The sequence below is a fragment of the Vicia villosa genome, linkage group LG1 (assembly GCF_029867415.1).
Source record: "Vicia villosa cultivar HV-30 ecotype Madison, WI linkage group LG1, Vvil1.0, whole genome shotgun sequence".
Classification (NCBI taxonomy): Eukaryota; Viridiplantae; Streptophyta; class Magnoliopsida; order Fabales; family Fabaceae; genus Vicia; species Vicia villosa.
In genome coordinates, this window is record NC_081180.1 from 211914831 (window position 1) to 211931112 (window position 16282).

Here is a 16282-nt window from a genome sequence, read left to right on the forward strand (position 1 = left end):
TTAGGATTGAAAAGAGCCTACAACATATCAATTCGAAAAATAACATTGTGCGGTAGGCAACCTCCCAAAGAAATCCAACCGCCGTTACTGAGTCGCCCTTCATTAAAGGAGCAACACCGCAGAGAGAAGTATCGATGTAGCCGAGTCATCCTTGTCACTTAAGACACATGACTTCTAACCTTGACCCTGAATGGGGAAGTAATAGCCACACTCCCTCGGAGGTCTGTCACCCTTGAAGAAGGGAAGGGTGTGATGAAGACGCTCTGATCTTGAAACAAAAATAAATCCTCTGTCCCATCGCATCCAAAATCATTAGAAAAAGCTAAGAAACTTCAAATATATGATGAAATTGGGGACCCAAATGAACACATCGAGCACGTGGACAGCCTATTAGCTTATTGTCATGCATACAAGGCCATAAAGAGCAAACTCTTTGCACTAACCTTGACTAGATCCGCTATGATTTGGTTGAAGACCCTCTCGAATGGGAGCATAGATTCTTGTCAAGATTTTTGTGAGACCTTCATCACCCATTTCAACCCCAAAAGAGGCAACCCATAACAGTGGTTGTGCTTAGTGGGATCACTTATGAGAAGAAAGAAACCCTACACGGGTACATCGACCACTTTACTAAAGTGGTAGTAGTTGTGAGAGGCATAAATGACAAGCTGAATTGATGGATATTCAAGAAGGGGTTCAGGAGAGACTGCATGTTTTGAGAGAAGATAAAAGTCAAAGAGGACCATAACTTGAAAGATTTTCTAAGTAGGGCACAACCTTATATTATTTATGAAACAAAACTCTAGGATAACAGAGAAGGATGAGGAGAAGGAAATCCTAGACTCAAACGAGCACTTGGGAAAGACCGTGGTTGTCACAAAGAAGAAGATGAACGCAACCCCCGATCCAGGTTCTGTAGATCTATGTGCTTGCAAATATAAAGCTGAAAATCCCACAGAAAATCCATCTGAAGTTCTGATGACGACAAAAATGATTAAAGTCGGTAGCAAAAATGTTTAACTTTGATGATGGTGATCTAACCAGAGAAACATCTCATGCCTTGTCAACAAAAAGAGACTCAAGATTAAAGTTCTTATACGATCAAGAGCAATCCAACAAAGAATCTTAAAGTCTCAGATAAAGTGTGAAAGCTCGCCAGGTTGTGTCCGTCTGTCTGTTTGAGTGAACCGAGTTTTGTAAAAGTAAGGAATAATTTTAAGTAATAAGGCAACTCACTCACACACACACACACACCTTAAAACATCTTTTTCAAAAATTTTATCTCAAAAATTGTTTTCTAGACCAAGTCAAGTTGTTAAGAAGCTGTCAAATCCCTTTCCAAATATTTTTTGATTTGACTAATCAATTGGTAACTTGAGCCAATCAATTGGCAACACTTTTTTGAGTCAGCTAACCAATTTGGAGCATTAAGCAAATCGGTTGGATAAGGGATAAGCCGTTGAGACAACACCTTAATAACCTGCAACAAATCTAATATCTAATATTTCTTATTTGAGCATGGGAACCGATTTAAAATAACTTGGCCAATCGATTGGAGCATTATGCCAATCGATTGACTTATCAATTCTACTCACGAATTATTTCCTTTACTGATTCTTCCAACTCCTATACAATGGAGGACCGTCTCTTATTCATTTCATGTCACTTTCCAAAGCTTTACATTTTCTTTAGAATTTATCTCTTTATTTTCTCTCTTTCTTTCACTAGAAACATTTTTTCTTTTACTTAAAGTGTCCATAGCGCTTTTGAGTGAAACCTTGCATGTGAGGAAGATTTTGTAAGTAGTTGTGCTATTTGTTTAATTTTTAAAATGCGATTCTCTCGATAAGATTTAGTTTGGGGCGTGAGATAAACCAGTAATAAAATATCTCTTGTGGTTTATTGAGCTTTGCCAAAAAAAGTTTTGTTTTTGGTTATAGAGCTCAACTAGAAAATCTCTGAGAAGGTTTGTTAGCTTATCCTGGGGTAAAAGCTATCTTTGGTTAGAGATAAGCCTGTGAAAATCTCAAAGATCTGATTATAGAAAAGGTTCGTCGGCATAACCTTCAAAAGCGCAAAGTTTATAGTCAAACTCTCAAGAAGATCTCTTGTGGACAAGACAAAGCCAAAGTTCGACCAAACCTGTATAAATCTCAGGAGCAATTTTTCTAACCATATCCTTTTAACTTCTGCTATTTACTTTACTATTTTAATCTTTCTGATGCTAAGAAACTACTAATATAATCTTAATTAAGAAAAGTATAAAAAGTTATCGCAAATTTTGAATACCACAATTCACCCCGTCTTGTGCTTGAAGTCACTTGGTCCACAGGTTCAACGCACACACTCCCTTAAATACTTCAAGGGAGGAAAATTGGAAGAAAAATTGCGAACACATAGTTCAAGGAAGTCGGTGTCAGGAATTCATACCCTCTCTAAAAATCTACCCGAATATGCAAGTCCAAGTACTCTCGTTTCCATAAGAGTCACGACCATAACACGAATGATTGTACCCATCTAAAGGATTCAATACAAGGTTTGATCAAGAAAGGGCGACTAACTGAATACACAAGATAATAAAAGGGGCCTTGGAAGTTGTGAAGGTTCACTGAAGAAGAAGTGCTCCCCACGGGAGGGAGAAATCTCTAAGAAAAACATTGAAGTTGTTTTCAAATCCAAAGGGAAAGATACCAATTATGAAGAATAAGAAAGTCATAAAGGGAAGTGCCAATGTATTGCTTCCATCGTTGATGGCGTGCAAAGAGCAAGAAATCCCTCCAAAGGGACTATGAAGAGGAAGATCGCCTAAGATAATGGCCATTATCAAGAAGGAGGGTAGCAATTAATCGAAATTCCAAGGAGTCCAATCCTTGGATTTAGTGATGGCGAGAAAGTAGGGGGGATCCCGAATGAAATCTTTTCTCTAGTGATAACAATCATAATTGTTGTCACCTATAATTTACCTAAAGCAGGTAGTTCTCCCTGACCAACAACTGTTAGGGTCATTAAATAAGCATCATGGAACATGTGATAGGTAGTCTCTGCTATCAACTACAATTTACCAGTGTTAGAGAGGCTTTGGATGTAGGCAGCATCCTGCTGAGTGAAATAGGCATGTGCTTCTTGAGAAGTATAAGGTACCCCAAAAGGAAGAGTAGTTGAAAATTTGGGAGGAGTCACTTCTGGGGCAGTAAGAAATCCTCACGATAGGATTCTTATCCCAACCCTATTTTTTATTACCACTAGCTACCATAGATTTCCAGTCGTTGGATTTGTTACTCTGTCTTTTACCTTTATTGGAGGAAGTCGACTGGTCCTTAGTGGTGGAAAAAGCCTTAGTAGTCGTAGAAGGCTGGTCTACCATTGCCTCCAATAAAGTAAAAGATGGAGTGGGTAGAGGGGCCCAGAGTGCATCAACCATCATCGTGGCCTTTCTCCTATTCATAAGACTCTTGATAAACACCATGGTATCTACAAAAAGATAGAAGTAGTTAGTAGACATCCAGGAAATATCAAAAGCAAGTATAAAGTAAATTTCCTCTCATAACCAAAGAGTTTTTTTCCTCTCATTGACATCAGTCGTATCTACTATAGCCCAACTATTGATAAGTCACCTCTCATACATAGAAGGTCCAACATTTTAGAGACATTTACCTTCTAGGTAACTTAGATTTTCCCAAAAGGTTACCAAATATTTCTTCATTGACATCTCTTATGGGGTCAAATTTTCACAAGGAACGATGTAGTCATACAACTTCGGACTAAAATGATTCTAGACCCAATACTTTTGGATATTCCTTTTGCACTTGGCTGACAAAAAGAAAGGGATGTTTGTTAGAATAGGTTCCCCTTTAGGAAACCCCATAAAAGACTGGGTGGGCCTATGAACTTTGAAGAGTTATCGGTAGGAAGCAATCTTTTAAGTTCTTATAGTTATCCATATAAACACCCAACATCTTGGATTGCTGACAAAATGAAAGCATTATTTTCCCATAGTGGGGGTTCTTAGAAGTTTGTGACAAAAAAGAGAGACCAAGGGACGACTCATTACCCTGATACTCACACATTATTGAAACACTTTCGAAAATGCCTAGGTGGATAGGTGCAACTGGGAAGGAACAATATTCATATGCCTCATCAACTCCTCCTTAAATCCAGTGAAGGGAAACTCAAACTTTAATCAAGTAAAAACACACTCCTATAAAGGGAAGGGACATTTGTTAAAGTTGTTGAAAATCCTCTTGCCAACATCAACATGCGATAATAACCATTCAGAGGAAGAACCTACTTCTATGTGAGCTTTCTCCATTTTCTTAGCGTTATCAAAGTAAGAAACTATTCCCATCAATCAAGGATCCACCTATCGGTACATATGGGTGTCTGATGGCTTCACTAAGCTTGTGCATCCCTATTTAACTATTTCTTCTCGACTTTCATGAAGAAAGAGTTCCCAAAGGAATGTAAGGTTCGATTAGGAGAGAAAATGGAAATTGTTTAAAAGGTCAAGGCAGCCTATCTATAATAGAGCCAGATGAAGCGAATCGACACAGCATAACAAAAGAAAGTGAAAGATGTAAAATCAACGGTCCACTCCTTAACCTATAAACCTAGGGTCACATGTGAAGAAAACATGCGAAACATAGCATGGATGAGATTGACATTTAATGAAACTGTTCCTAAATCTTTTCTACTTTTCAACTCAAGATCCCAACCACGAGTACCTAGCATAGTTTCTTGAAAGACTTTCCATGCATCACACCACATCAAATCTTGGGGTCGAAAATTTTAGACCGACCACATGCCCAATACATTATAGGTCCAATAACATCTCATTACACATATACCACAACGTGAACAACAAATAGTTACAAACTAATTTAACCTTTAGAATATTAACCTTACAAATCCACCTCGTGCAACCACAACTCACCAGCGCTCACCACCGCATCGAAGACATGCACCAACTATCCTAATTTCGGATCAGAACAAATACTATAAATATAAAGGGTTAAATATGTTTTTGGTCCTCCAAAATATGTCAAATTTCGTTTTTAGTCCCTTAAAATATTTCTTTCAAAGAATGGTCTTCTAAAAATTTGAATTTTAGCTTTTGGCCCCTCATGTCAAAACTATCGCTAATTTAGTCGTTAAGTAAAAAATCGTCGCTAAAGTTGTAAAAATCTCGCTAAATTGCAAAAGGAACTAAAAATTAAAATTTTTAAAAAACACTATTCTTTACCGAAAATATTTTGAAAGAAAAAAATAAAAATTGAAATATGTAGAAATATCAAAAACATATTTAACCGAAATATAATATAAAAAAGTAGAAGAAAATTTTATTTATTTTTATTTTTTAGCAAATAAAGACAAAACTCCAACACAGAAAAAAAAAAATTCATGACTTCGTCAACAACAACAACGACTAATCTCATCATCTCCTTGAGATAACAAAAAAACCGGAATTCAGGCGACGCCACTTTGTGCTTGTATCAGAAATCAGAAACCTATCGGAGTCGCAGCAGTGGCCTGAAAATTCAGCCGGAGTTGATCATCGGCCGCCAAAAACCTTGACAAAGTCCGTCCAGGTTTTCCTTTTCTTCTTTCAATACTTCACCGCTTCCGATTCGGCTATTACACGCTATTATAAAGAACTCTGATTCACAATATTTCAGTAATTTAGGGTTTTATATATGCAGATCTTTGTTTTGCTCATAATATACCACTATTCATCGCATGAACTAAGATGTATCAGATTAGGTTTCGGATATAGCATATAAAATCAATAACAGAATATCATTTTGAATATTCTAACATAACTGTTTTTATTTGGGTTGAGGGTTTCAGATTGTTTTGGGTTGAAAATCTTAAGAGCAAGGAATTCAGGAAGATTGGATATGACGACTAGACGCGCTCGTTATACCCCTCTTGCTACGGATGAGGATGATTATACTGGTGACCAGACTAGACCGTTTGATCCTCGATTTGATTACGCGCCGAAAGCCTTGGATAGAGTTCCCTGGAAATCTATTGCACTTGCACTCTTTCTGTTGTTTCTTGGTACTGGACTTTTGTTTCTTTCGTACTTTATTTTCACCGGTCATATGGGGGGAGAACGGTCTCAAGCTTATGGACTTTTGGCGTTGGGATTTCTGAGCTTTCTTCCAGGTATGTTGAAGTCTTTGAAAGTTTATGGATTGTTTATGTGTCCTTTTTGTATGCAGCATCGTCTTTTCAATGAATCACAAAAAACTGTTCCAATGTTATGAGAGAAACACACTGATTCAAACTAAGAACTTAGCGTAGATTGTTACATGGAAATGTTTCTGCTTTATTAAGTGAATTGCATACTCTTTCCTTTTGAAGTAGAATTTCACATGATAGGCATACAATTATAGATCTCTGATCACGTTTCCTCGTTTCATGTCCCACCACTTAAAATATGCCCACTAGGATTGAAGCGATATTTATAGCAACACAGCTTTTTAGTTTGTTTGTAGTACAGACATTAGCAAGGGGGGAGCAGATACTCTTACTTTGGATTGTCTAACTTCTCTTAACTTTAGGCATTTTCCATGAAAGTAGGGAAACAAGACGAGAGAGATTGCATTTTTAGAGAGATATAGAGAGAACGTCAGAGTGTAATTTCCACACTAAAGTTAGAGATCCTCTTCCATAGGGGAGTGAGGAAAATGGAGTGTACTCAGGTTTGAGCATGTGCTCCCGGTGTCTGCCGGACTTATAGTAACACAATTTATTCATCACTATGATTCATTTATGGTCACTACTATAACGAATTAATAATGATATATTTCAGTCATATTTAAATGTGAAACGATGTTGCTTGACATGATTTGTTACCTGTTTTATTTGTTCTTTAGCTTTAATAGAGAAATGTCGTCTTGCTACTTTTTTGTCAAAGGATGCACCAGCATTGATAGAGAATAAATTTTGACTTATTTGTCATGTGGACTTTTTGTTGGCTAAATATGCATCATACCCTATATGGATTTCTTGAACAGGCTTTTATGAGACTCGTCTTGCATATTATGCATGGAGGGGTGCCAAAGGATTTCGCTTTTCCGCCATCCCTGATTACTAGAACAGTTGAGTTATACCCTCCAAACTCTCAGTCAAGTTCTGATCTCAGTGCTACTTATTTGTATGTTATACATAGATTAAATTAAACTGTACAATGGGGTTAGAAGGACAATCTTAAAATATAGTTTGAAATTGTTGCATTATGCGTTATATTTTGTTCCTTAAACTGTGCCTATTTTAATTATGTGGAACCATTGGTGCCTTTCTCATTTTTTAAACAATCTTAAAAGATGTTCCCCAAACAAACATCTAACTGAAGTTTGTTATGACATGTGTTGTCAATGATGTTCACTGTTGGAATTTCCGCCGTAAGCGTGGTCTGCCCTTGCCGCCTTAACTGTGGCACTTTGGTTTGTCTTTATTGCAGCCCTAACACCTTCATTGTGTGGGTTTGAAGGGATAAATTTAGTCTGACATTGCTTAGAGGCATGACAACGAGGCAGGTCGGGGACGGTTATTACCTCCTCAAACCCAAATCCCCAAACAATTTTCGTTTCCCGCCCCAAACCCAAACGCGGATGGAGAATTAAAACCCAAATCCGACCCAAACGGGTTTGGATTGAGTTCAGGTATCCCCGCCCCGCAATCTTCCACTTTTTTAAATAAAAATATGTATCTCTTTCAAAATTAAATTATATTATAAATAATAAAATAAAACAATTTCCAAAAATTTCATACATATATTTTAAAAATTTTAAAAAATAAATTCAAATCAAAATATCAAAATATTGGCCACATATTTAATATTCTAAGTTATCAAAAATAAATAATAATATACATAATGAAATAAACGAGGCGGGTTCGGGGAAGGGTTTGGGGTGGGTACTAGCGTCCCCATTATCCAACCCGTATTTTGTAATCGGGGAAAATTCCAACTCGAACCCAAACCCAGTCAAAGCGGGTTTTCTCCGTCAACTCCAGGTCATGTTCGGGTGGGTATCTGTGGTGGTACGAGTTTTTTTGTCATGTGTACTTAGAGATATGACCTTTGTTGTGTTTATAAGTAGGAGCATTTCTCACCCTACAAGTCGGTTTTGTAGGGTTGAGCGAGGCCCAATCCAAGTTCTGAGATGGTATCAGAGCCTATCATAGATTCATTATAGGACTTCCTGTATCGTCCACGTTTTGGCTCATTGAGGCCCAAGCGCGAGGTTGGAATTTCTGCATTAATTGCGGTCTACCTTTAATGCGGTCTACCTCTTGTTGCCTTAATTGTGGCTCTTTGGCTTGCCTACATTGCAGTCCCCTAACACTCTGCGTGGGTTTGAAGGGATGAATTTTTTGTCCCTTATTATTTAGTGATATGACATGTGTTTATAAGTGGGATCAATCCTTACCTTATAAGCTGGTTTTATAGGGCTGAGTTAAGTCACACTTAATTTTGAGATACACATTTAGTAATTTGTCTGAACATAAAAGGATTTGTTTTAGCTAAAAAATAATGCTGTCGTTTAAGAAACATATATTTCTTAAAGTATAATATGATGAAAGTGAAGAAATTACAAAACCATGATTCATGAATACTGTTCACTCATGGAATAAATAAGAAAAAAAAGTTATGGTTACCGTTCTCTTGCAAAAGAAATTGATATTATAAATTGATTATGTAAAATTAATTATTATTAAAAGTGAATTCAAAATGTAAATTGATTTATGTTTGGAAAATTTAATGTAAAGTTAGTTTAACAATAAATTTCAATTGAAAAATCATGTTTAAATTCAAATCAAATTCAATTTCAAGTAGAAATAATTATGTGGTAGAATCAATTTTATTTTGTAAGAATCACTCTTCAAAATCATTTCAAAGTCAATCCTATATTTTTAAAATTCACTTCAAAATTATTTCAAAATCAACTTTATATATTAAAATTTTTTTTTTACTCTTCCAAAAACTAAACTAAAATACACTTAGTTCCATTGATATATTCACATGTACAGGTGGACAACCGGCTGGACTAGACGAGTTTGGGTCCAAAAGAGACACCCAAACCAAATTGCGGTTTGAATAGTTAGACCCATTTTTGCTCAATATTAAACTCGGTTTTAACATGTTGGGTCTATGCGGGTTACATGTTCATTTGATTGGTTTGTTCGAATTATTGCCCTAGAAGAGTATTTGAGCTCAATAGTATTTAAAATCAAACATTAAATACCAATTACTTATATTTAAAGGGTCCTGCTAACCAGTGTCCCGGGGGCACTGGATAAGGAGTATTAAATGATGTTTAATTAAATTATTATTGTTTTGCAATAAATGATAATTACACATATTTAAATATTAAATTGACTTAAATTAATTTATTCTCTATCTCTTTCATGACTTTATTTCAATATTATTATATTTTAATATTAGAACATGATTTACTAGAAACAAAATTAAAAACTCTTACAATATTGCAAAAAAAGTAAAATAATAACTAAAAAATCAAATAAAAATTCAAATTCAATTTAACGATTCAAATATTTTGATGAAATATAAAAAAAATAAGACAAAACTTTATCCATAATATCTTTTTTTAAATATGAAAAGGAAAAGTAGTGTTTTTTGAAATTAAAAAATATTAGGCATTGAAAATGAAATATGCAAAAGCAGCCGTAAATAAAAATGAAAAGTAATTAATACAGAGTAATATATAATATGTAGCGTCTTAATTTTTTCCTTTATGGCTCAATTTTATTTAATTTTTAGTCTTAAATAACGCTATTAATAAGCTCTTTTTTAAATAATATTAATGAATCTATAATGTAATTAATGATCCTTATCCAGTGCCCCCGGGGCACTGGTTAGCATTGCCCATATTTAAATTAGAAGTTAACAAATCAAACTCATAAATATACTCACAATTTTGAATCATCTCAAATTTAGAGATATTAATAGACAATACAAATTAAAAGCTTAATCAATAATACAAAATATAAACATTAATAATGGACTATTTAAACATATTAATATAAGAAAAAAAGAATATGAATCCCAATTAGATGACAATGTAAAATTGTTTTATATTATCAGTGCACTACCTTTAATCTCTTAATATAATACAAATTGAAAACTAAATAAGCTAATTGTTAAAAGGAAAATTGACTACACATTTAATTCTAACAATTTTGGATCAATGACTTTAGCAAGCATCATGTTAAAAATATTGAAGGTAAAAGCAGTTTTTATATTGGCTAAACATTTAAAATGGATCTTAACTCAAATTATCAAGGAATTTGATCATATTCATGCCGCATGGTTAACTTCACATTTTTCACTGCTTGCTATTGTATCACCACCTGCCGCTATAAACAAGAATTTGTTCAGTTTTTCATAATTCAACAACTAAAAACTTCATACTAACTAATATTTAGCAGCAATAAAATGCCAATATGTTTTTTAGTTGTTCTATAGGCCTGTATTTTCTGTGCTTAACAAAAATGCCAATCCTTTTCAAATGAAAAAAACTTGTCTTTTGTAAGATGAACAATAAGAAAAGCACTTACAGCATGTGTAATTCTAATCCTTTTACCCATTTCCATGAAGTATTGAGTTAACAAATCCTTCCATGAAGTATTGACTTAACAATCCTGCACAAATAGAAAACTAACAATTCTTAATAACTCCATTACTCAATATTAGGTAGAATTAGAATGTCTACTAGTTCAATGTAGTTGCCAAAATAAATAGATCAAAATATAATTGGTTACATCATATATACACCGATTTGACAGTCTACACGATAATAATGTCAATCATCACTATCACATTTGAAAAATATCAAATGATTAATATCTCAACTTTGACTTTCCTAGTTTTGCTACCTGATTTTTTCGAAACCAATTCAAAGTGCAGGTGGTCTCGGAGTGAACTGTGATAATGAATCAACTTGTTTCTTTGAGCAACTTTGTGCTCTTGTGTTTGATTGGACTTTAATCTCACTATTAACAGATCTTGATGTAACATCTGAGTTTGAAGAGCTGTTAAATTTGTCAATGCCATTAAAATCTGAAAAGTATTTATTAATTATACTAGAGACTGATATTACTTGTGTCGACATCTTACTGGGAGTTTCTTGCACTGAGCTAGCACACATATCAACTTGAAATTCAATATTAGTCTCTGACATTGCAAGTCGGCTCTTACTGGCTGTGCTAGATTTGTCTCCAAATCTGCAGGAGCCTCTTTCTAACATTTGCTCGGAATTTTCGCATCACATGGTAAACATGAAACTCGCAAACATGTTAAAGGCCTTACTTCTTTACGGGAAAGGAATCAGGCAAGTAATAGAAGCATGAATTACGCCTCACCTAGCAGAATATGGAGCAAATAATAGTTAATATTTTTTTGAAAAAGCCAAATTTATTAAGAAACAAAGCTCAAAGTGCCAGATAAACAAGAGACCACAAATTAACACTATCAAGTGCAGATAAACACATTACACCCTATGCTGAATGAGCCAACAACAACAACAATTTGTGTTAAAAGGTGAAAATAATGTGATATAAATGTTTACCTAAACTGAATAACAACTTTGTTTTAGTTACGTGTCAGAAACAAAGAAACAAAAGGACCATACATAATAAATCATAACAACAATGTCAACAGAACAAAAATTAAGAACTATTACAAAAGAATTTATAAACTATATTGTCAACAAATCTTTACACCTTCAGCTCACAGATTTGAAAATATGTATCCAAATAAATCACAAGGCAATAAGGTCAGAAAACAAATTAACCCTAAAGCTTAGAAAATAATAAGTCTCACTGAATCAAAAGATCCAACCTTGCAAACGTGAGAAATGAATGAGAACGAGACAAAATTGATGGATTGGAGGTTTGATTCATCAGAGAGAGAGCGTCAATAATGAATGAATGGATGTGAGTTATGATGGTGAGCAACGGTGGTGGTGGGTGCTGAAACGGTGGCGGTGGTGAAAAATGACTTGAGGGGTGGAAGATATGGTGACGACTAGGGTTTCACCAAATCAGAGAGAGTGTGAGAAACGTGTAGTAAGGGAGTGAGAACGTGAGGCTGCTTAGTATTACCCGCAACCCAACCTAAACGATGTCATTCTCTATTAAACAAACGAGCGGGTTTGGGTACCCGAGGTCCAACATTTCCTACACGGCCCGCCTGTGACAAACTATGCAAACCCGCTTTTTTCATCTGTGGGGCCTGTTAGGCCAACTGTAACCGCCCATTTTCATTTTTTTTTGATTTTGAGTGGGTGTTAGCTGGAGATTTCGATGGACGAAGGGAGGTTTGTTGAAGGAGAGATGTTTCGAAGAGAGACATAAAAAATGTCTTTTTGAAGGATGTTCGAAGTACCATTTGACGTAAAGTGGATTTTACCTTATCGAAAGGTATTAAAAGTAAATATCCTCGGAAGGGTAAAGGACTTATCATATTTTCGGAGAATTTGGAGAGCAAGCTTCGACAGCCACGTTGGTTGGATTTTGGCGCCTCGAACGGAAGAAGGATTCAAATTCAAATGATTTATCTTATCTAAAAAGGACGTGTGGAGGTCTTAGAAGATCGAGGAACATGCAAGAGAAAACGTGACATCCCGTTAGGGAAAGACCGTTAAGGTCGAATTAGTATAAATTAGAGTCTTAGCATTAGATTTTAGTGTGTTCAAATCTGTACAAAACTCAATCATACTCAAAGTATCAAAACGTATCGAGAAACGAGTGCTGAGAATGTACGTATGAACAACCAATTTATGTTAATCGAATTACATCACATTTTACCTGTTTATATTTATTTCTGACAAAGTCCTTTATCTTCAAATAGAGTCTTTTTATCTTTCTTTATAGCTTTCGAGTAAAAACCTTTTATCATTCGTGTATTTCGTTTTACCTTTCAACTTATCCTCCTTTCATTTACAAATTAAACACAAAACCAAACCAAGTATGAACACAATCCATATATTAAAATCTCAAAATTTAGACCATGTCCTAGGATCAATCTAGTCGATCCTGCGAGCAACCAAGATATTTTTTTATTTTGGAGTACTAGCGGTTTTTTATTATTTTTCACGGTAAACAAATTGGCATGCCCAGTGAGACTTGTGTCTAAATTCCGAGTCACAAATTGGCACGCCCGCTATTTGTGTTGTTTCTATTTTATACATTATCTATTTGTTTAATATTGTTGTATGATATCGAGGAGCGGAAAGTTAGCCAACGAACAACACACACCTAAAAGAAGATACAATAGGAAGATGGTTAACCCTCTAAACAAAAATGAAGAACAAGTCCCTCCCCCGATAGGAGGAAGCACGGTTGCGGCGAAAACAACTGATTCCATACCAGTTAGCGAAGAGAAATTCCCTATGAAAACATACACTTTTAATGTAATGAAATGTGATGAAATTTTTGACCTATTGGTAAAAGACGGTCAAATGATAGTTCCGTCTGGCGCTAAAATTCATCTGTTGGATCAACAGAAGAAAAGAGGCTTTTGCAAATATCATAATTTTTGGGCCATAAAACCTCACAATGCTTTCTTTTCAGGGATCTAATTCAAAATGCAATCAAGGACGGGTGCCTCAAGTTCGGTGACAAGGCTAGAGCTCAAATGAAGGTGTACAATAATCCCATGCCTGTTGCTGACACCAACAATGTTGAGCCTGCGGATATCAACATGGTGGAGATAGCCGAAGACGAAATTGCTGAGGATTTTACCGTCATCAATGCAAAGGAGGCTACTGAGAGCCTCATCAACAAAGAGGACAAGGGAGAAGCCTCTAACGATTCCCTTGCAGGTGTAGAGATGGAAAAGGCTAATGAAGGCCTTCGAGTCAAGTTTCAGGAGGACATGATTGTTGAAAATCCCAACCTCAAAGTTAACATGGTAGATATGAATCAAAATGCTGAGAAAGAAAAAGTTGAAGGACGAATCAAGAAAAAGGAGGACTGAATGCTGTTTATTTACCCCAAAGCAGGAAAAAGTCTCCTAGACTTTCTTGTTCGCTGCCACAAAAAGAATTCTGAAGCCCTCATGTGCCTTAGGTGTAGCTCCATTCATGATCGGAAGGCCTCTGAAGATTTCGAGAGGATCCAGTTCGCTTGAAGCAAGGGCAGCTAGAGGGATGCAAGGAGCACTTTTGTGTTCCATAAGAGAGGGGTTCCCAGACGACCTGATAGTCCCTATCCAAAAGAAAATCGAAGAGTCACATTCAAGCCACCATCCAACGCCCCAACTGATAGGTGGACAAGGCCAAGCAAAAATAGAGGTTGAGGGCAGGAAAAATGGAGAAGTTTTGAATTTGAAATGTGGTCATCCATAGCATACCGAAAGGAGTTCCAGGTATCGAAACAACAAGCATACAAATCAGAAAATTATAAGGGGAAAAATCCCATGACTAGGTCTCAATGGAGGAGACATCAAAGAATCAAGAAGGCCCAGTGAGAGATGTTGGGAAAATAAATTGGCGAGTCTAGCAGTAATCAGAATCCTCCACTTGCCAAGATGGATGTGTACTACGGTGGGAGAACTGACTTTTTAGAAATGTTGCGGATAGCAAGAGTCGTCACCGACTTTTATTTTATCCAATATATAGAAAGGCATAAAAGAACAGGAAAAGACCTTAAAAAGATTTTGAGTTCGGGGGGTAGGTTATACAAAGGGAAGGTGTAAGCACCCTTTGTATCCATGGTTATCCATGGGCTCTTAATTGCTTAGCTCACTTTGTTTGTTTTTAAAATGTTTGAAGTGTAGTGTGTGAATAAGAAAATGTTTGAATAAGAACTTTAGCTTGTAAATAAGCGTAGTATTTTTGAAAAGATTCTTTGAAAAGAAGTAGGAAAAGATTTTGAATTTTGAATTTAAATTTGAATAGAGCAAGCAATCAGGAGCACCTACCCTAAGTTTAAAATTTCTGTTCTTTCAGACTTTAGTGAGAAAGTGCTATCCATACCATAAAGAGGGCAGGTAGTCCTTTCATTGGATGTAAAGGGTCATCGAGAAAAGTATCGTTCGCCATAAAACTGTCCCTACCATATAGAGGGCAGGTAGTCTTTAGGGAAGGATATAATAGTCATTTTAAGGCAACAGGCGAGGATACCTTAGCAATGGGACAATCATCTTATTTCCGAGGCAACATCGAGGGACAAGATCATTTGATGATGAACTGAGAGTAAAATTTGTTTTACTTAGGTATCCTCGGAATCGAGGGACTTGACTATTTCAAAATCGTAATTAAAAGGCAACAGGCAACAAGGCAACAAGAGGGGTTACCCCAAAGGTGTGTGTGCCACAATCAAGTGATTCAGTTCGAATATTTTATCTGGTATAAGTTAGTGATCCTATTTAAAAAATTAATTTTAATTATTTAACCTAAAAATTAAACTAATCCTGATTAAATTAATCCTAATTATTTAACTTATTTTTAATTAATTAACCCTAATTTAAATTAACTATCCTAATTTGGTTAATTAACCTAAATTAAATAATAAAAAACCTAAATTAAGTTATTAATCTAAATTGAATTATTAACCTAATTTAATCTTAAAAAACTAACTTAAAATAATTGTGAAAAGGTTTAATCAACAAAAAATAAAAAAATAAAAGACCACAAAACAACAAACAGCAAAAAGGAGTATTAGGAAAAAAACCAGGCGTTGATTCTATGTTGTTGGCCTTTGAGAGTCCATGGTAGGTCTGTGCATTCAGAGGCGTTGGATTGGTTTTAGATGAGATCCGATGGTTGTTGCATAAGAGTGCAGGACGGTCGTGCATGCAGTTGAGGGTACTGGATCTTACAGCAAATTGATTCAAGCAAAATGATGAAAAAAAATCCACAAACACCAGGGATCGAACCTCCGCTCCGTTAGCTAATGGTCTCTTCGTGTTACCACCTGCGCTACCTTCATTACTTGCAAATTAGATAAACGAAAAATAATAAAAGGGAGAAACAAACTCAGTGGGTGGCGCGCATGGATCCCATATCCATGTTGACTGGCCAATGAAAATAGAAGGAGAAGTCAGCCTTGTTGACCCGCGAACCATCACATTACATGCGTACCCGTTGGCCACCATTCCTGTTCATCATCTTCAACGCATCCTTTTGCTACGGATTAGCTAGGAAATTGCTGCGTTTTTAATCACGATAACTCGTAGCTAAAACTGGAAATCAAGAAGCTCAAAAGTAACTTTAATCAATAAACCAGAAACACCCAGATTTTCTAATTGGCA

General features: G+C 35.7%; 1 protein-coding gene and 1 long non-coding RNA gene across 3 annotated transcripts; one reads left to right on the forward strand and one right to left on the reverse strand.

Annotated features, from left to right (window-relative positions):
• The first annotated feature begins 5382 nt into the window (after positions 1-5382).
• On the forward strand, positions 5383-7289 carry LOC131644850 (uncharacterized). 2 transcript variants are annotated; one of them, XM_058915460.1, is made up of 3 exons: positions 5383-5585; positions 5845-6165; positions 7020-7289. In XM_058915460.1, exons 2-3 carry the CDS (start codon positions 5895-5897, stop codon positions 7097-7099), a joined length of 351 nt encoding a protein of 116 aa, XP_058771443.1. In that variant the 5' UTR covers positions 5383-5585; positions 5845-5894; the 3' UTR covers positions 7100-7289. The 2 variants fall into 2 exon arrangements, with proteins under 2 accessions (XP_058771443.1, XP_058771444.1); XM_058915461.1 differs by having other exon boundaries at positions 5383-5575.
• A 2353-nt stretch (positions 7290-9642) lies between these two features.
• Positions 9643-12147, reverse strand: LOC131644851 (uncharacterized). The gene is made up of 5 exons (XR_009296729.1): positions 11867-12147; positions 11144-11388; positions 10903-11058; positions 10585-10668; positions 9643-10383 (listed from the first exon to the last, which is right to left on the reverse strand). It is a non-coding gene; the product is annotated as an uncharacterized LOC131644851 (long non-coding RNA).
• Between the last annotated feature and the right edge of the window lie 4135 nt (positions 12148-16282).

Bases quoted from the DNA above. Each gene is read 5' to 3' on its own strand.
- LOC131644850 (XM_058915460.1), top strand. From the start codon at position 5,895: ATGACGACTAGACGCGCTCGTTATACCCCTCTTGCTACGGATGAGGAT. The intron at 6,166-7,019 runs GTATGTTGAAGT...TTTCTTGAACAG, and splicing joins ATTTCTGAGCTTTCTTCCAG to GCTTTTATGAGACTCGTCTT.